We start from the raw sequence: 21,843 nt of genomic DNA on the forward strand, positions 1-21,843 counted from the left end.
TCAAATATCGTTGAGCATTTGAATGCTCCATAAAAATATAATTTACATATTTTTGCTATTTGCGTGTTTAGATGTTATTATTTTATTTTTATTGCCAATTAAGAAGATGATGTATGAGTGCATGTGTTTCTCAAATTGTTGACTTTGTCTTTTATGCTTGTCTGAGCACCTGTTGTCAAAACACCTTTGAAAATGTATTTCACTTAAAACAACACAACAAAGCACGTAGTACCCTTCATCTTCTATGCGCAGAATAATGCCTGGCAGAGCTGGATTCCAGCATTGTGCTCCAAATCATGGACCAAACCATAGTTTGAAATTCCAATACTCTGTGATGAAGACATATTTTTTTATATTTGATGATCCAAGCAAAAATGTATAATGATATCAAAATCTAATATCAGGCTCTCATTCAGGAATACATTTCTCAGCAAGAATAATATCAGTGAAATACGGTAAAACTTCAGATCCGTGTTTGCCCTTTCCTAGGGCTCGTTAGTGCAGTTTAATTGCTCTGCTTCCAGACTTATGAGGCTTGAAGGGTGGCCAAGACTCAGCTCTCAAACACAATTGGAGTTCCGATGTGTGAAAGTGCTTCTGTAGTAGAAAGAAAAACAGTGTGGCTGCTCTAATGAGTATGGAATTTCACTCCAGAATAAAGCCACTTACAAACAATCTCTGAGCGAAATAGCGACATTTTTCAAAGGAATGGAATTATTTTGTGTCAAATATTTGTTTTATGAAAAACATTATATGAGATACCTGTGCAGTGTATTTCCTTATAGTTTCTAAGGTCACATTGCGAGCGTAGCTAGCAGGGGCGGCTGTGTTTTTTAGGGCGGAAGGGCTGTGCCTCCCTCAGCCTGCCTCACTTCATACCTGTTACTTATATTCAAAACTGTGATTGTAGTAGTGAACTGTTTGAAGCTTCTGACCATCGCTCAGTGCGAGGCCAGGCAAAAGGAGACCCTTTAAAAAGACACTTGTGCTAGTGCCCAGTTGTCTGCTGTGGCAGAATTTACTTCTTTTATTCTTTTCAGTCCTGTTCTTCTGTCCCCTGCAAGGCTGCAGGGCCACTGCCTCATGTGACACAGTGCAGACTATCTGATTGAAAACATCTTGAGGACTTAAAGGTTTAGCCCTGGGTTTTTCGAGGCTGTTTGTCAATCAGCGAGGCTGCACTGTGTACTAGTGCAACCCCACCAATTTTCAAACTCGTCACAGAGTGGGGTGGGAGCAACCCTCCGTGACCCCCACCTTCTACTGGGAGGAGTTAAGAAATGTGGAAGTGCACACAAGTCTGTGGATGAAGGAGATGGCAGCCCACACCTGCTGCTAGTTGGTGTTTAACCCCTTCTGTTGTTACATAACAATTACATCCTCAGCTGTAGCGCTGGTGTGAAATAGCCGACAATCTACCACAGAGGGGGCAGAAAACCTGCTAGGAAGCAAGGGACTTTTTTTTTAGTAGGTCAGGGGTGGTGCTGCCCAGAATGGGCATGCAAATGCCCCACCCCCTAAAAAAATTGTCCAGTCTTTCTGACCCCCCGGGGGTGCAGATGGTGGCAATAGACCCCGATCTGCCCCCGGGGTGCAGAAAGCCCACAAAGCACCAGGGAGTATGGGTAGGCTGCCCAGAATTGCCAATGCCCTTCCAAACAAAAGTAAAAAAGCATAGTTTTTCGTTATCCCTAGGAGGGCAGAAAGCCCACTAGGCACAAGGGACTTTTGTTTGTATGTTAGGGGTGGGGTTACCCAGAATGGGCATGCCAATACCCCCATCCTCCCCAAAATAATCACAGTCTTTCTGCCCCCTTTGGGGAGCAGAAAGCACACTAGGCACCAGGGATATGTTTAATAGCATGTCAAGGAATGGCCCCTCAGGCCAGGGTCACTCCCCATTTTTATGGCACACATTTTGACCATTTCTGCAGTTTCTGGCCATTTCTGTGGGCAGATCAGCCATATATTTAGGCTCATCTGCCCACAAGGGGGGCAGAAAACCACTAGACACTTTCTAGAAGGTTTCTGTGTGTGTGTTTGTGTGGGTGTGAACTGGAGTTTGGCTGATGGTCTGCATATACTGGTGTTTGGTTGGCTGTGGGTGTACCTGCATTTTGCTATCAGTGTGTGTGGGATTGCTTAGTTCTTGGCTGGTAGTGTGCGTAGACTGTCACTTGGCTAGCGGTCTGCATGGATGGAAATTGTATGGCAGCATGCGTGGACTGTCGCTTGCCTGGCAGTGTGCGTGGACTTTCACTTGGCCAGCAATATGCATGGATGGCGCTTGGCTGGCAGTGTGCTTGGATGGTGCTTGCTTGATGGTGTGAATGGATGACACTTGGCTGGCGGTGTGTGTGGGCTACACTTGGCTGGTGGTGTGCTGATGGTGTGTGTGTGGATGGCACTTGGCTAGTGGTGTTGCTTGCATTGATCCTCTAGGGTTTAATCACCCAGAATCCCCTGCAAATCTCAAATTTAGCTAAGAAGTCACGCTCTCCTCACATTTCAGTGTGGAAAAGTTGTGGGATCACTGCACAGGCACAAATTTCCCACCACCGAGCATTTCTCTTTGTCTCCTGAAAAATAAGTCATTTTGAAATATACCCTCTAATTCATATGCTAGTATGGGTTACCCACAAATTCAGAGATGTGCAAATAGCCATCGCTTCTAAACTCGATATTTTGTTCCCATTTTGGAATTACATAGATTTCCTTGATACATATTTTTCACTCTTTTTATTTTACCAAAGGAACCTCTGTATACCCGGTACACAATGAAAAATTATTGCAAGGTGCAGCTCAGTTATTGGCTCTAGATACCTTGTGTTCTTGGTGAATGTACAAGCCCTATATATCCTGCAACCAGAAGGGTCCAGTGGATGCAATGGTGTATTGGTTTAAAAAATCTGCCATAGTTAGAAGTTACAGGTGAAACTTTAGGAGCAAACGGCTGTTTATTTTAAATCAATTTCAGTATTTTGTTTATTTCAACTGTTATTATCTATAGGAAAACCTTGAAGGATCTACACAAATGACCCGTTGCTGAATTTAGAATGTTGTCTACTTTTCAGGAATGTATAGCTTTCTGGGATCCATTATTGGTTTCATACCCATTTATACCACTAACTGGAAAGAGGTTGAAAGCACAAAAGAAAGGAAAAATAGGTTATGCCCCAGTAAAATGGCAAAACTGTGTTTAAAAACCTTGGTTTTCTAAGAAAAATCGACCTGTTCCTGAAAGCTGGGAAGACGATGAGTTTAGCATGACAAACCCTTGTTGATGTCATTTGCTAGGAAAAAGCCAGACAGTTTTTTCTGCAGCACTTTTTTCAATTTTCCCCCAAAGCCACCAAATGTAGCTGTATTTTGGCTAATATCTCGGTCCCCTCCAGGTTAATCCACAAACCCTGTTTACCATTAGAATACTCAGGATGTTCGGAAAGAAGGATGCAAATTAGCGGAGATACCTTACGTGGACAAAAAGGTATGGGGGGTCTAAGCGGGTACTACACCAAAGAAAAGCTTGGTACGTATGGTGGGGGAGTCCTAGCAGCAAAGGGGTTAAGGCAAGTGTGTGCAAACAAAAGGTCCTTAATTGGCCTTGATATATTGACCTTCAATCACACTCACTATCAAAAAACAAAATACAAAAAGCTGCCAGCAGAAGATTTGCAAAGTTGGGAGCATTCTTGTGTTGCATGATTTCGGCTCCTCCTGGATAAATTGTTGCCTCAAGTTCACTCACCACAAAGTTAAACAAATAAAAAAATGTTACATAGAAATGATCATACTCGACGTGTGAGCTGCAGTTTCAATATGTTTGTATAGTCTGATAAGTGTTCATGTCTGTATACCATTTTTTTTATTATTTAACTTTATGGTTAGTGAAAAACAGGACTGGCTTTACTCCACTTGGTGTTAAGCTCTGGTGCTGTGCTTAGAAATACCTAATGGGTTTAAACACATGCACCCACTGCAGACTTCCTTATGTGTCCAGCCATTGCCAAGCAACAATGAAAAGGAGATAGAGTTTTGTTTAGTGGCAGATTTGACTCATCAGTGGAAGGTTAATGGGCCTGCTACAAGGAGCCTGCATCAAGAAGATGAGATAACTGTATTTTATGTGGATAGCTCAGTAGGTTTACCACAGAGATCCTTTTCACACTTGCATTTCATAGGTTACAATCTTAATATAGCACAGTGAGCTATAAACTGTCACCAAAAAGCTGCATGTAAACTGCAAGGTATGGGTTAAACCTCTATGTTTTCCCAGTCTGTCATTAGCCTAATGTTGCAAATAAGGTTAGTTTGTGTAGAAATACATTATTATTAGCAAAGCCAACCCCAACCACCATGGTACATTTTAAATTCTGCATTTGTGCTTCTCCATGACATACCACACACTTCAGATATACTATCTACTTCTCATTGTCTACTGTAACTGTTCCTATAGACTGATTTACAGCTGTATGGTTCACTGTCTCTATATACAATGTCTGATGTAAAGGGTTCTGACACCTTAAACTGGTATGAGTAGCACTATAAAACAAATGAATGCATGTGAGAGAGGATCTATGGAGAGAGGAGTGGCACTGTTGGAAGGTGGTGTGAGGGAAACCATGCCACAGAAGGTCACAGGAGAGGGGCACCAAAAAAGTGTGTCACATCGGGCACCACCAGTGCTAAGGCCGGCACTGGGTGAACATGGCTTATGCAGATGTTCCTTTCAGCAAACACCCTTGCAGACTGCAGTTTGTTGCTCAGCTCAAAGAGGTAGACATTCCCTCCCACTTTTTGCTTCCTAATACTGTTAAGAAGTATGCACAATAAAGCATCATATGACTTTGTACCACACTGCGGTATCAGTGGGGACTGCAGGACTGCGTTTCTAATGGCCCTCTGAGGATGAGAGTGATGTGACACTGAAGTGAGGGTTGGAGAAGAGCACAGAACAATATGCATAAGGAAAAAAGTGCTGCAATTCCAGCGAAGAGCAGGATCCTATGTCTTTATGGTGTTGCACGTGATACACTCTCCCCTATTACATCTGCAAGCAGCGATAAGGACGTGACTAAATGCAGAACTCTCAAGTTTCCGAGGACCATGCCTGAGCAGTTCATTCAATTCAGGTTTTTACTTCCATTCTTGAACTTGAAGTCCATAAGGTAGCCCATTACAAAATTGGATCTAGAAGTCCCCGAATGCTAAGTAAATATCGGGTCTCAATGCTGCTCATGCGTGGGTCAGCTGTGCTCCCTCATGGAGGCAAATTTTGTATTTAGCTTTACACTCCACTCTCTTTGAAGTTCACCAGCCGCCACTGGTTGCTTGCAAAGCTGAGTCTTCAGCAGCATAGATACAGCTTCACAGATCAGGCTTCACAGGTTCAGCTTCACTGACCCTGCAAGACATTTCCTGTTAAAACCAGTCTCCATTGGGTGAAAAATACATGTAAAAGCATTGGCGTGAGAAAAATGTGCCAAACTCAAGCCAATGAGAGGGATGTCTGCAATATTACATCCTGTACTAAAATTTGCAGATATGCACTTTTTAAAATGGTGCCCAAAGACAAATATCTATCAAAGTCTGTTCCGCAATCCAAGACGAAATTCACCTTTTTGTGTGTTTATTGCTGTGATTTGGTGACATGCTTTGCCAGACTTTTTGGATGCCTAATGAATGTCTTTATGGAACAGCTTTGTAGTGCGTGGTTGATCCTGGCTGGTGCTTTTTCTAAAGTTCATAACAGTGCGTCTTTTTATACAAGTAAAACTTGCCCACTTCAATTCCTCACTAATCCAACAATATATATATATTTTATTTTTAACAGCCACAGAAGTGTGGCGTCCCCCATGAGCTTTAGCCTCCTAGGCCCGTTCCCTACAGCAGCAGAGGGAGAGGAAGGACCTCATTTGTATGAGGAATTATGCCTCCATGCAAATGGGGCCTCTGGTGGAGACATACAGTTATGGGCCCTTGTAAGGCATTGTTGAAGAACCAAACACCACTAGGTATTTTCTGAGTCTATGTTTCTGTAATGGGGTTGTACTACGTTATGTGTCTACCTCTGCAGAATTAGATGATACACAAGCTTTCAATGAGTGCCATTACACATGCTTAATGAAATGGATTTAAAAATAACATCTAATTGTAGATTCTCTGATTCAGCTCAGTGTGCTGGCAGGTATATATATAAAATGTATGTTCTCAATTGAAATCTAAAATATATATTCTAATATAAAATATAAGTGTGGTTCAATCATCCAGGGACATTGCACAACAGATGCTCTCTAGATTGTCAGCGTGTATGCTTTGTACAGAGCATACCTGGGATGCAGAAGTGAGATGTGCAGGGAAGGAGTGGACCAGGTCGTGAGTGCAGCTCCTTCGTTGTCTTTCTTGATATGAGAGCAGCTCATCCGCATCCACTATTCTAATATTTATTGGCTCCCAAGAGCCATGTGAGTGACGGGACAGACTCTGTCTGCTGTCTGCAGGCTTCAGTCTGGTATGTCATATAGCACATTGACATGCACAAGCTGTAAAAGGGGGCCTGCGTGCTATCTTTTATGCTTGTATCACAGTGAGTCTCACAGGGAGTTAGTGAAGACAGCTATCAGAACACCCTTCCTCCTAACAGAATATCTGCCAAAAGACAAATGTAGAAAGAATGTGATAATTCATGTCTTCTGCTTTTGTTAAAGTAAGACATAACTATCTGCAGAAGATTTCAGTTCCTGGCATTGCTATCTATGTTTCTTCTAAAAGGAAATTTTGTTACATACCTATATGCATCACTATTATACCTATTCTTGGGATAGTTTACCTGAATATTTGCCTTCTGACCTCCTGTTTTTGACTGTTTTTGCTGACTTTATTTGTGCTAACCATAAGACTCTGAGCACTTTACAACTGCTAACCAGTGCTAAAGTGCATGTGCACTTTACTTAAAACATGATAACATTGGTTTATCCACAATTGGCATGTTTGATTTACTTATAAGTCCCAAGTAGAGTGCACTACATTTGCCCAGCGTCTATAAATCAATTGCTACAAGTGGGCCTGCAGCAGTGATTGTGCAACCCGCTTGAGTAGCCTTTTAAACATCTCGGGCCAGCCACTGCAGAGCTTGTATATGCAATTTTAAACTGCCAATTGGAAAGTGGATTATTGGTAGGGGTAAATGTACATCTACCTATGGCAATAAGGCCACTAACACAAACTAGGGCTCGGAATAGGTCTCAGAAAATGAATCCCATGCTCAATCCTTGGTAGCTTGGCTGCAGGCAAGCAGGCTTAACTTCAGAGACAGGTTTGTAAAGCATTTAAAAACACCAATTCAGTAAATAATGAAGACACCATATACAATAAGAATCCAACAACAATTTATAAAAATAGGAAATATTTTTATCTTTTAAATGACACCAAAACGAAAAGAAATCCACTGTAGGGAAACAGAGATTACATGTTTAAATAGATTAAACACTTTCTAGTGCTTAGAAACCAATAGTGCCACTTCTGGACATTTGGTTGCCTCTGACTGAGACCAAGTCAAAGTTTGAGGCAACCACGATGGAGCCCTGGTCGAATACACTAAGCAGGAGGCCCATGTCAAGATTTTACCTTCATACTTAGAAACATTTCTGGAGGGTTTCTCACCAGACGTCGTGCAGCCTCCTCCAGCAGGCCGCATTTAGTTGTGGTTCAAAGTGTCCAAAACACAGTCCAAGGATCTGGAATCCCCAAGATGATCCTTGAAAGGCTGGACCACAATTCCCACAAGGCACCTGGACAACACCGTTAAAGTTCCACTGGATACACTCCAGGCAGGGGAGTCTTGGTGGAATTGATGCAGGTGAACTCTGGTAACCTGTAGTTTTCAGGAAGCCCACTCTTTCTTCCTCTTGAAACAACATACGTCCAAAGGGCTGTAGTTCCAGATAATGCAGCAGGCTCAGTCTGTCAGAATGAAGGGCCTGATGGTGCATATCAAGTTTCCAGCTTGGCATCCCCTCTCTATTCCTCTTGAAGCAAGGTACATCCAAAGTGCTGTAGTTCTAGATAAATTGAATACAAAAAGGAGAACCTGGCTCCGTTTGACGTTATGCTCTTATTATTTTTGAGCACCAAACACACCACTATCTTTTCTGTTGGAATGGAATTTTTATTAAACCATTCCTTTCTTTGCAATTATTTACCAAAAAGATTTTAGTTGCATGAGAAGTGAAGTGACACACATTTTTCAAATTAACATGCAAAACATGAAAAATACTTATGACAATTCACAATAGACAGTGCATGAAATACTTATATACAAATACATTTATATGTAACAACGTTGAAGTTTTTCATCATAACATCAGAAACTAGAATCCTCTTATTGCTATCTTGTTTTTGGGGCCAAACATGTGCCAAACACGGGAAAATATTTAGAGTGTGTGCGTGGGGCATACAATTCAATACAAATCCCTCACGTCACAACAAGTTTATTCAAATTCCTCCGTGTTGAAAAAAAAGTGCTGACACATTTCAAGACCCAGTCCTCTGGTACCGGGACTCTCATCAGGGCTTCAAGTTAATTGTCAGCGATTTCTAAAAACCATAAATGATTGATGCAAGCTCCGGATCAGTGAAAATGAAAACTAAACACTATTCTCCTTAAATATGATTAATTCAATGTTCTGTACCTGATTGCCTGATTCTCGGACAGAGCTGCTGCTCTGACTAGTATTTGCGTGGTAAGCACAATCTCTCAACGGAAATTACTGCAGAGCGATTCGTAATATATGCCGGGGGAATTTCTACAAGACATTCAAATGATTGTGTCTATTTTAGTATATTTAAATACATGGACATTGGGCAACTCGACAGGACAAGGTTAAAAAGTACCTTTCAAACATTCTCGGGTTGCTCAGAGGCAGGCATCTATTTCTGTAATCATTGTATCCCTACAAACAAGTGGGGGACATATTACTGAAGCCATAAACTTGTCAATGATTTTATAAACAAGCTAAATTCCAGCATGAAGCGCACTTACTGTTTTTAAGTTCAAGCAAATCCATATTCTATATTCGATATGACCCGCAACTTCAATGTCACCTAGGCATTCACCGTGTGAACACTTCCTGTATTTTTACCCTATGAATCATGTGAAAATGTTTTGGACCAATCACATTGACTTTCAGGTCCCATTGTTGTTAAGACCGGACTAGTGCAATCTGGGACATGCAGTTCTCAACTATACTCTTAAGAGTTCTGTCATCCCATTCAACCCAGTCACTGCACTATTAAACTTTAGAATTAGGTAAGCTTCTTTTTGTATCAACGCGTTGTCGATGTCTATCAGACGTTTGGTTGTATCCAGACCTGACAAGACTGTCCACTTAAAGTCTCTGTCACTGTGCAAGTTATCCATGAAGTGTTGCACCATTGGTGCAGTAACAACCTTCTTTTTGATTCTGGAACGATGTTGCGTGATGCGCTGGTTGATCTGCTGGTTTGTCTTGCCAATATATAATTTCTCACAGGGGCAAAGTATCGCATAAATAATGTTCTTGGATTTGCAATTCAAGAATTCAGAATGACGCCATTTAATGTCTTTGTGTGACAACTCAATTCCCTCTATTGTGGAGTCTCATGCAGCACAAGGTCCGCATTTGTGATGCCCCTCAACTGGTTTTAATTGCCATTGTGTCCTTAGATTTTGTTTGCTTTGCGATGGAAAAATGTCAGCTGTCACAATCTGCCGGCCAATGCTCCTGTTTTTCTTTATGGCAAAGAGCGGTTTCGGGAATGGGCACTCGAGGTTTTCCAACAGGTGCCAATTTTTTAACACAAATTGTCTGAATTTGTTAGTATCTGGACTGAAAGTTGTAACACAAACCAATCTTTCCAATGGTGGTTTGATTTTCTTTAGTAGCAAATCTTCTCTAGGCGTTTACCATGCTCTTTTTATTACATGTGTGAGTAGTTTGTTAGGATATCCTCGCAAGATCATCTGTTCCTTGAAGATTTCTGCATGCTGTTCATAATCAGATTTTCTTGAGCAGTTTCTCCGTATCCGCAATAATTGCCTATACAGCAAGTTTTCTTTTAGGCTCCTTGGGTGAGCACTTCTGTGATGTAAAATAGTATTCTTATCAGTGGACTTTCTGTGTAAAGTGGTTGTCAATCTTTTCTCATTGGGGGACACCTCCACGTCAAGGAACGTCAAGCTCGTTCTGCTGAATTTTATGTCCTCATGGCGTGTGTTGAGCCAACCATAAAAGCTTTCTAACTCTTCCTTGGACCCACTCCATAGACACCAAATAGCATCTATGTAGTACAGCCATTGCACAATGATTTTTTCTCTGAATGGGTTGTTGTTGAATACAAATCTATCTTCATATTTTGCCATAAAGAGGACCGCCATCTCTGGAGTGAAGGAACAACCCATGGCAGTACCCTTCACCTGGATGAAGAATGAATCTTCAAACTTAAAATAGTTCTTCCTTAAAGCCACCTCCGCAAGTTGTAGAATAAATGCTGTTGGTACCTGATGGGGACGTGGTCTTTCATCCAAAAATGCCTCTATTAGTTGGAGGGCCTCATCTTGTTGTATCTGTGTATACAAGGAGGTTACATCAAAGGAAACCATCCATTGTGAAGAATCATCAAACTGTTGGACTTCAACCTTGTTGATGAAATCAGCGGTGTCTCGCAAGTAGGATGGCAAAACCACCAAAAACGGCTTGAGGAAAAAATCAACATATTTCGAAATTGGTTCTAAAAGGGAATCACTTCCTGAGACGATAGGTCTCCCAGGTGGGTCATCAAGTCACTTGTGTATTTTAGGTAAAAAGTAAATTACTGGCATCCTGGGATTTTTTTTTTATAGATAATCAAATTCTTTGGGACCCAAAAACCCACTATCCAGTCCTGCCTTCAATATTCCTGAAATGAATTCCTGTGTGGAACTACTTGGATCTTCCTTAACCTTCCGGTACCATTCCTGATTGTATACCTGGCTCCTTCCTTCTGATATGTACATCTCCCTGGGCCAAATAACTAATGCCCCGCCCTTATTGGCTGTTCATAAGCCATAATTTATTTCACGATTTCTGATGTTATGATGCAAAAGTTCAACGTTGTTGTATATAGATGTGTTTGTATATAAGTATTTCATGAACTGTCTATTGTGAATTGTTATAAGTATTTTTCATGTTTTTATGTTAATTTGAAAAATGTTTGTCTCTTCACTTCTCATGCAACTAAAATCTTTTTGGTAAATATAAACACTTGCAAAGAAAGAAATGGTTTAATAAAAATTCCATTCAAACAGAAAAGATAGTGGTCTGTTTGGTGCTCAAAAATAATAAGAGCATAACATCAAACGGATCCAGGTTCTCCTTTTTTTATTCACTTTAGTATGGCCCTACCTGGTTCTGGTCCTTTGGGCCTATCCCCCCCAGTTTTTGTAGTTCTAGATAATGCACCAGGTGCAGTCTTTTTAGAGTGCAGGGCCTGATGGTGCAAATCAAGTTTCCAGCTTAAAAATCTTTCTTCTCTCAGTTTCAAGCAGCAGAGTTGAGAGGCTCTCCCCGTTTCAGATACCAATTGGAAGCTCTCTGGGTGAAGCAGGAGGGCACTCCAGTCCAATTAGGTGCAGGTTAAAACCCCAGGGTATGATCACACCCTCTGAAGTGTTGCACTAAAGTCTCCCAGAGAGCACCATTTCTCCAAAATTCAATATGGCTGATTTTCCAGCAGAGAGAGAAGAGCATATTAAGCCAGCCTACAGGATGGCTCATCTCAATAGTGTCCCTCCCCTTTGTATCTGCAAATGTCTTTCCTAAGCCTGCCATCTGTCTGGGATCAATGGGCAGGGCTGTAACTGGACCTGACCTACACTGTCTGTCCCCACCCCCCTTTGAAGAGTATGTTTTCTGACTCCTACCCTTGCCATAGCATTCCTCTGTAGCAGAACCCTTCTCCTCCCATGATGGCTCTCTAACCATGTGGGCTACTTATCAACTCATCAAAGAAGCCTGGCTCATCCACTTAACTCTGGCCAATCAGTTCAGCGCACTAGAGGCTAAATTTTGGTTTACAGACAAGAAAGGCTTATAACTTTGTGTCTGTACATTTATGGCCACATTCAACAATAGCATATTGTTGGATTTATCAATACCATTCTACTGAATGGTATTTTATGACACCCTTATCTTTAGTTATTAATCAATAACTTCTTGCCATGTTGCCCTATGTGGGTGTGGATCTGTGATTGGGAAAATGAACTGGGCAATTTCCTCAACATCAGGCCTTATAAAAAATCTGTTATAGGGACCCTGCCTATATCTACAGGTCCCCCTAACCCAGGAACACCTAGAGAAGACTTTAGGGGTTATAAATATGTACAGCTATTGCAGATCCTCACTCCACAGTAAACCTAGCACAAAAGTCGATTTTGGGGAGCACTTTTCTACAATGTGGGGAGTGAAATGTGCAATTTTACTAACTGCAGGGCATATAAAACCTCTTTTCCAAGGGTCCACTTTATAAGTACCTGACCCCCCATCCTTGAGACACTTAGGGGAGACCCTGGGGGTACCTAATATTGCCAAACATTGTAGTTTTATAATTGTTTAGTGCCCCAACCACCAAAGTTGAGTTTTGGCCCAATTTGCATTTAAAAAGTAGTTCTGCAACATAGGACTGCGTTTAAACTAACCTCGGGCCTCAGCAGTGCACACATGCAAGTGCAGAACGGGCTGCTGTCCTCTAAACTGCCATACACTATTACATTCTAGAGACGTAAAGGTAGTTTCCATCCCCCTGCCCTATTATGTACCAGGGCATTATAGAGCAGCACATGCCAAACATAGGGGGACCATGACCCATAGTGTACACTAGTGTATGTAGGTGTTTTTACTGTATTGTAATTGTGTTTTCAACATTGTCCTGGCTCCTGGCCTTGGGCCTGGTTAGGCAGAGCCCATGGTTAGTCAGAGTCAGATACCACCAGTACCAGTCAGCAAAAACATTGGGGGTGCCCATGGCATAGGATGACTTTGCGATACTGCCATTTCGAACTGGCAAGTTAACCTACTTGCCAGGCCCAAACTTTCCTTTTTTTTACATATAGGTTACCACTACAGCAAGGCCCATAGGATAACATTGGGATTGCCTGGTTGTAGTTTATAAGTGTAATTTCCGATTGGGAAAAAATGAGACCCCCAAATTTGATGTCTCTGAAATGACAATTTAAAAACACAATTTATGGTGAAGTTGGTTTTTAAATTGTAATTCTGAAAATGCTACTTTACTTACAGTAACAATTCAGCTCCTTCTACCTATCTCTAGAATACACATCTGGGGTGGGTGACAGCTGCCTTCCTGTATTCCCTCTAGACAACCACAGATTGGTCATCCTGAGTAGGATGGGAAGGAGGAGCTAATACTCACTCCTGAAAGGACTCTGTCCTGTCCCCACACAAATACAGGGGGGGTTGCATACCCCCTGTAGTGCGTCTGGAGCCAGGGAATGAAAGGCAGGGTCTTGTGCTCTTCAAAGGCTTCTTTTCGAAGTCTCCCTACTTCAAAGGCCCAACTGGCTATAAGTACTGGATGTGTGACACCACCAATTTATGACTCTTCTGGAACTGAGGCCATTCTACTAGAAAGAAGGGCTGCTGTGCTTCCAGGAGGAACTGCCACTTTGCTGAACTGCTTTGCTGTGTTGGCCTGCTAAATGCTGCTTCTTGCCTGGGAGTGAGAAGGACTGGACATGCATTTCTACATCCCAGATCCAAAGTATCTCCAAGGGCTTGTTAGCTTGCTTCCTGTTTCTGAAGACTCAGGGATATCAAAGACTTCACCCTGTTTCCGGCGCATCTTCGACTTTGCACAGCTCAGCACCAGCGCATCGCTTTTTGCTGCATGCATCACCTACAGCCCAGCGGTTTGAAGACTACGCATTGCCCTAATGTTCATCACATCTTGACTCTCGATGCATCCTCGTCTTTGCCCAACTTGAAACAGATTCATCGTCCCATCTGCAACAGTGACGCATCACCTACCTCGCTCCATGCATCGTCCTCACTGTCGATGCATTCATGATACTGTTCAGCGGGCCAAGGCAGGTCCCTGTATCTGACCACGCTCCATCTCGGTTGTCCTGAACTTTTGGATTTGCCCGGTCAAGTGTGACCAGATAGCCCCAGTTGGCGCTATCTTTTTCTAAGCACACTAAATACATTTATTATTTAAAGATTCATATCTTGACTTCTGCTTATGGGATTTTTGTCATTTTGGTCTTTTTTTACTGATAAAAATACTATTATTTTCTACACTGGTGTAGAGATGTTTTGTGGGGTTTTCATTGTGTTACTGTGTGTTGTGTGCACCAGTACTTTACACGTTGCATTTTAAGTTAAGCCTGACTGCTCTGTGGCAAACTACCAGAGGGTGAGCACAGGTTAATTTACTGGACAGGGTCCCTACCTCTGCCAACCAGAAACCCAATTGCTAACAATCACCAATTGGGGTTCAGTGTGCCAATAATCACTTATTAGCTCATGTCAATGTCATTTAGCCATGGACATGGCAGAGTCAAGGGCAAATATGAAAAATGCATGTATGTAGTATACTAATTTAGGGGAGCACTGGTAGTTAGGCTGTGAAAACTGAGCGTTACTGGTTGGTGAACGCTTAGCAAAATTAAATAAATCTATATTGAGGAGAGGGCACAGTAATACTCTGCAGCCTGAAGCAGTTTCCCTGGCAATTCATTAATGTGCATTTTGGAAAATATTTTATATAAACAAAGACACCTTATGAGTTTGCTTGGAAAAGATATTTAAACATGTGTATTCATTTACTGCCATTACTAACAGCGAAGTATTACTATAGCGCTTTTCAGGGAAGAAGAAAGATTACAATAATTTAGAATGACAACAAACAGGGCAGGACAGACAGGAAATATGTTTTAAAAATATTTCGTTACGAAACAATCAGTCCCCATTCTCTGTGCAATGAGGACACACATTGAGTTCAGTCCTTAAAGTAGTGATGCTGTGGCATTCTTCACTAGATGAGGGATGTGGCAAGAGACAATGCATAAAGAAGGTACAGAGGCAAATGGAGTCTCAATTCACAGAAAGTAGTGCATCACTAGGAAATGTTCCCACATGAAGCCAAGAGCTGCATAAACCCTGTCAGAACTTTTGCAGTGCAGGGACTCTGTTCATGTGAATCTCATATATAAAATAACCAAGCACTATTGGTCATGTTATATAAATTACACTTATGGTGCAGGACATTAAGGCTAAAATGACAGAAATATAACACATTTGTGCCACTAGGCAAAATTTGGGAATTACAGAAGGGGGCATCTGTAATACCTGATGCATTGGCGGACATAACACAACATCAATGTGATGAAGTGGCTTCTCGCAGTCTCATGTATGTACTGTTAATGGAAATGCATGCACATGAATGAATGTGGCATTTGTATAGCACAAATCAAGTCAAAAGCCATCAGGCGCTGTTCAGGGTCAATGGAAAGGATACAGTCAAGTGGGAAGAGAGGTGGCTAAATCCTGAGAGCAGATGTGTACTGTTACTGCATTGAGATGTAGTATTCTTTATAGAGGTACGTCTTCAACTCTTTTCTAAATTAAAGCGGCTTTGGGATGACCCCATGGATATAGGGATGTTGTTCCATATCCTGGGTGAATATATGGAAAAGGACTGTTAGCTTCTCTTTAAATGTTTGGCCCTTTGTTTACACTTTTGAGTCTCCCGTCTGAAGATGTCCTGGCTGTAGGTGTATCACGAACAACCAGATCACCATGTGAGCCCCCAGAAGTGGTGCACAATGTGCACCATTTAGGGGCAAGCCTAGGTGTTTCTTCCTCCCCGATGGGCTTTGGGGGTATTAATGAGAGTGCCTCTATGCAGAAGGTGGAAGCAGACAATTATGAATCGCATTGCCCTAGGATGTCCCCATCACACTTTTATAGAGAGATGAATGATATAACTCATCTCTTAGGCTACTCTACCCAATATGCGGTACGGAATTCATGTACCAACAGTGGCGGCTCCTCCGCTAATGTGTAGGAGCGTCGCCCCACTGCTCGCTGAGCAGTGGAAAATAAAAATAAACTGATAATATCAAGAAGTTATTATCATTTTATATTCCGTTGCGACTCCAGGCAAAGCGGGGCTGGCCCGCCGTAGAGAGAGCAGGAGTGGTTTGCACTCTCTCCCTACATGTGCATGCCGCTTTGACTGGCCCTCTAGGGCTGGCCAAACAGTCATGCGTAGTTGGCATGTGCTCCATTGGGCTGTGTTGCACTGCCCCATGGGGATCATGCCCAGCCTCCACAGGCACTGCCTGACCAATCACAATGCTTCTCCTGCTGCGTCGTGATTGGCTGGCGGAGTTTGGAAGCCTGGGAGCTTCCGGAGCAGGCAGCAGCCGGGAAGAAGACAAAAAGATGGAGGAGAGGCATTCGGTGGAAGTGGCAGCAAAGCAGGGGGCATATCAACAACAACCGGCGATAATTATCTCTAAGCGCACTTAGCGCTAGGATAATTATCGCCGGCTAGCGTGAATTTTTATCGCTGAGATAGCGTGCTATTAGCAACGCTTATCTCAATAGCGATAAAAATCCTCACGCTAACAGGCTAAAGTGAGATTATCGCTGGAAACCCAGCGATAATCTCACGTTACCTTGTTGATAGGGACAGGCAAACTTAGCCATGATATCCTCCTCCCATAGGATATCATGGCTAAGTCAGAAAAATACCAGACGTAAAACAGCAGCGTTAACCGCGGTTAGCGCTGCTTTTTTGTCTCTAACAGGGTTAGCGATATTCTTGATAATAGGAGAAATGTCGCTTAGCGACATTTCTCCTATTATTTTACTCTGGAACGCCCCCTTTGCATCTCATTAGAGATGCAAGGGGAAGCGTAGAGTAAAAGGGTGCCAACATGCGAATTTGCATGTTACACCCTGTTGTTGATAGGGTGCTAGTTTTATCTCTGCTTTTTTGGCTTTTAAAGCCAAAAAAGTAGAGATAAAGCCCTTGTTGATATGCCCCCAGGTACGTTTATTTTATTTTTTCTTCTTCTTTTCATCCCTCCCCCACCTCACCACCCCCCTTCAGAGGCAGCCGCCACTGTGTGCCAATGCATAAAGCTGAATCTACGCTACAACCAGCTGTAGTCCCGCAGCAAAGTCCTGCTGCCAACATGGAACATAATATTGTCACATATTGAAACGAGAGAGCTAAAAATGTACGTGGGTTTAGCAGAACCACAATAACGAGTGTCAAAGCAAAGTCGAAGGTAATACAGAAGAGTGAATAAAAGTGTATATGGGTAGCATACTTTCATTGTTTTGGATATCTTCGTGTGAAAATGTTCTTGTTTCTGGAATAACTTCAATGCTAAATCCATACATGCATGAGTTACGGATGCCGTAAAGGTAATACTGTGAACGCATTGATCCAGCAAAAAAGAAACTCATGTGAACAAGGCTGAATAGGTACACAAACATTGAACTTAGAGAGTTTTCCATGCGGTTTAAACGCTGTCTCTTCTTTCAGGAGCATTTTATAGAAGTCATACGGAATCAAGAGTTTCTTCTGCTTCCAGCCAATGAGATTGCCAAGCTCCTATCTAGTGACGACATCAATGTACCGGACGAAGAAAGCATATTCCAAGCTTTAATGCTGTGGGTGAGACATGACCTGGCGTCGAGGCAGCAGGAGCTGGGGATGCTTCTTTCCTTCATCAGGCTGCCCCTTCTCCCACCGCAGGTACTGCCATCAACTCATCACATTAAAATGTATAGTATAATCAGAGGGACTTTTATTATCTAATAGAAACACGGTGATGTCTGCTGTAAATTTAAAATGTCAGAAGGCACTGTGGAAATGCGTGACACTCTTAATGAATGCATTCAGTTCTAATGTATTTCATGGTATCATTTATATCGCGGCCCATCAGTGCCTAATTCTTCCTCAAGAATAATTAGCGCAGACCGCTGTTTGATGTGAGCATTATTTTACGCTTTTCCTAGTACCAGAATTTCCATGTAAGATTTTTATTTTCTCATTACTTGGGCTATTAGGGTCCGTTTAACAAAAAACTGACAGAACTGGCCTCTCTCCAACAGAAAATTGCCAAACATATTTCAAAAGCGTCTTTAATGATATTTTACTAGTTAAACTGAGGTCTGAAGGGTATGCATTTGGCAAGACATTGAGTCAGAGATTTGGTGGCTCTTTTCCAATTGAGTGAGTGTAGTGAGAAGGCGGTTATGAAATGTTAAACAATTCCTTTAGGTAACTGCCCTAGGCGGCTTTTGCTTTCTTGCACATGCTGTGGATATGAATGCAGAATAAATATGCCTCAGAAATGCTGCTCAAGCCCTTGCACTGTCGCATCTGGATGGTGGTAATGACCTCCTGCGTGGCCTCCAAGACTCCACACTGGTACCTGCAGCCAGGAAACCATCAGTCTGCAGACTGAGAAGTGTAAAAAAGAAATAAGACATGACAGCAGGCCTTCTCCATCTATGTACCCAGGATCTGGAGCAGCACCCCCGTATCCATCAGGGCTGCACTAATCTGCTTCAGTTTAGGAGAGAGTTGAAGTCTCATGTGTACAAAGAATACTACATCACAAATCACAATACATAACCGTCCACAACTCAGATCCCCTGCCCATTACTGGCCAACTTTGAGCTTGCCTTTGATCATGTAAAGTGATTTGTTGCCTTTTGGCTAGCTATGTGCTATACAAATACCGTATTCATACATAAACAGGAAGAAATATATAACCTTCTATGCACAGAGAAAAGATTTTTATGCATGTATGCATATGCTCTTTCAAAAGTGCATACCTAGCCAAAAGGCTATGTTCGAATAATCGAATAATCAACATACAATGCTAAGAGAAAAGTGTTTAAATCAAAGGAGTCTGATTTGCACAGTGATTTTAGCCAGTGGAAGTGACTGATTCCAGTCTTAGGTGAAGCTTACTCTGCACTTTATTTGGGGGAAAAGCAGTTACAGAAAATGTTTGTATTTGCACCACAGTACATATATCAATCATTTGGGATGTATCTTTTCTAAAGCTAATATTGCATTAATAACATTTAACATATTTTTGTCAAAAACATCAGTTTTAAGGAAAGGTTTCTTCAATCATCTCCCTGCATAAATGAGGCTCATGGTGCAGTTCCATTTAGTTAGATGCATAAACACCTGATGTCAGGACGTTGATTTATTGCTTGTGCTTGTTTATGAAAAAGATCCAGTATTGCCATTTTACCCAACTAGAGTTATTATTCTGTCATGAGCTGGCCTTTCTCTTTCATTGCGGAATCGGGAGCATAAAATGTCCTCTTCAGGATTCAAGGAGTGGCACCACAACAGGTAAGGAGATTTTCAGAGAAGAAGTACTCCTTGGGAGTCCTGTGGTTTCTGGGAAGACAAGATCAACAACAGAAGTTCCAGCCTTGGGAGGCTCAGTAGGAAAATCAGGTTTGATCCCAAATAGGAGTAAATAGGCAGGACTCGGTTCCATGTCCTGGAAGTACAGCAGCTGCAGTAGCTAAGCAGATCTGTGTCCAAAGAGATGTTTATATTTCCACATTCAACGGAAAGGTAGCATCCAACCTCCATTCACAGTTACTGCATCCTTTACAGTTTGGCTGATGCAACATTGTCGGTTTTTCAAAGTGGCTGAGTACCTTCTCTTCAGCGCGGTAAGTTTCCTGTGTCGTTGTCCCGGTGTTAGTGCTGAGCAGCGTTTGGCATTTTGGCTGTGCTGAGCATATTCTGATCATATTCTGTGGATACATTGAAGGTCCATGCAGCTTGAGTGCTCACAGTCAACTGATGACGTGGAGCAAGTTCGCTGGCTGTCCAATCGGGTAAGCGTGTATGACCTTTGTTCAAAAACAGATGCCAAATTGATGCACCGGTGTTGCTGATTATCATCATTCAGATGCGTAGGCCGGATATCCTAAGTCCAACGCATTACTTCACTACTAGTCTACTAGCCCAGTAAAGGCACAGACATTTCTTTGGTGTGAGTTTGCCAATCTGAGGAGGCAGACGCTTTGTTCTTTCATTTATATATGTCTGCCACAGTGAGCCGGGTATATTCTTTGCATCGTCTGAGACAGTGTATGATCGACCTGGCGCAAAATACTTTGCCAGGCATCCAGACAACTACAACACGGCACAGCATCACACAGTTCACAAGTAGAGGTGGAAAGTTATTTTCATTGAGGGATATTTATTTATATATATTTCTTCACTATTAGTAGCCTCTTTCCCTCTTCGTAGAAAGTGTTGAGGTGGCTGTTAGACCTGGCATCCTTGATGTGATTTTCTGCCTAACTTTGTGCCTTCAACCTACCAGTTTTGTTGACATTGTTATTGCTAGCCTTAGGACTCTACACACTGTATCACTGTTTACCAGTGATAAAGTGCTTGTGCACTCTCCTTAAAACATGGTAGAATTGTCTCATACCCAATTGGCATATTTAATTTACTTGTATGTTCCCAACAAAGTGGCACTACCTGTGCCAAGGCCTGTAAATTAAATGCTACGAGTGGGCCTGCAGAACTGATTATGCCACTCACTTAAGTAGCTCTTTAAACATATCTCAGGCCTACCATTGCAGACTGTGTGTGCAGTTTTAAAACTACCATTTTGACCTGGCAAAATAAACATTTTGGCAGGCCCACACCTTTCCTTTTTAGTACATATGGGTCACCCCTAAGGTAGTCCCTGGACAACTCGGAGGGAAGGGTGCAGTGTATATAAAATGTTGGACATGTACTTTTGAGTTTTTCATATTCTAATAGTGATAGACTCTTACATTTGTTTTTCACTGCTGTAAGGCCTACCCCTTCCTTAGGATAACATTGAAGTTACCTTATTACATTTAATAAGTGATAATTTCCAAATGGGATCAGGTAACCAGTTTATGGTAGGTGTCTTTGGAATTGGATTTTAAATTGCAATTTTCTACAATTTTATTTATAAATGTAATCAGTATGTTTTATGCTTTTTATTTGAGCGTTGCTTGACATTGTTGTAAGAATCACTGTAGATGTTAGCTACATGCAATAGTTTTTATTAACTATTTAAATACTTTTTTACTTCCTTGCTTAAAAATTACAATTTTGAAAATTGCAATTTTAGAAAGTTGTCATTTTTCTGCCTTAGCCATTTAGTGCTTGCAGCCATGTCTCCAGGTCACATGACCGGGTGAATCTGACAGTTGGGCTTTGTATATTCCTCATAAACAGCCACACACAATTGATAGCTTGGGTGTGCCTTGATTTGCCATCGCTGGCAGGAGAGGAGGCGGAGCTGGGTACCCATACTGACATTTGCATAGGCTGTGTCCTGCCTCCACACAAAGGCTGCATACCTCCTGTAGTTAGTCTGAAGACAGAGCAGGGAAGGTAGGAAGCCTGTGGATTTCAAAGGGAGACTTCTAAAAGCTTCTCCCACTTCAAAGGAAGGCCCATGTACAAATATTGTACCTCAGACACCAACTCTTCAATACACTTCTGTACCTGTGGATTCTCTGCCAGGACGAAGGACTGCTGTGCTGCTGAAATGACTACCACTCTGCTGTACTGCTGCTGTGAATGACTACTGCCCTTCTGTGCTGACTTGCTGCTTGCTGCTCTGTTGCCTGGTTGAGAAGGACTGGACCTGCATCTGTTGAACCCAGGACCACAGAGTGACTCCAAGCGCTATTTGATTGGCCTCCTGACTAGAGACTCAGGGCCACAAGGCTCCAACAAGCCTGAACCCAGTAC

The 21,843-nt window shown here is 42.2% G+C and overlaps 1 protein-coding gene across 1 annotated transcript in view; it reads left to right on the forward strand.

The window, feature by feature from the left end:
- KLHL4 (kelch like family member 4) overlaps window positions 1-21,843 on the forward strand; it is an 826,871-nt gene that overhangs the window by 622,548 nt on the left and 182,480 nt on the right. Inside the window, exon 5 of the mRNA XM_085607742.1 lies at window positions 17,596-17,808. Within this exon, the coding sequence (XP_085463868.1) occupies window positions 17,596-17,808 (213 nt within the window). The remainder of the gene's footprint in view (window positions 1-17,595; window positions 17,809-21,843) is intronic.

This window comes from Triturus cristatus, chromosome 5_2 (genome assembly GCF_964204655.1).
Source record: "Triturus cristatus chromosome 5_2, aTriCri1.1, whole genome shotgun sequence".
NCBI lineage: Eukaryota > Metazoa > Chordata > Amphibia > Caudata > Salamandridae > Triturus > Triturus cristatus.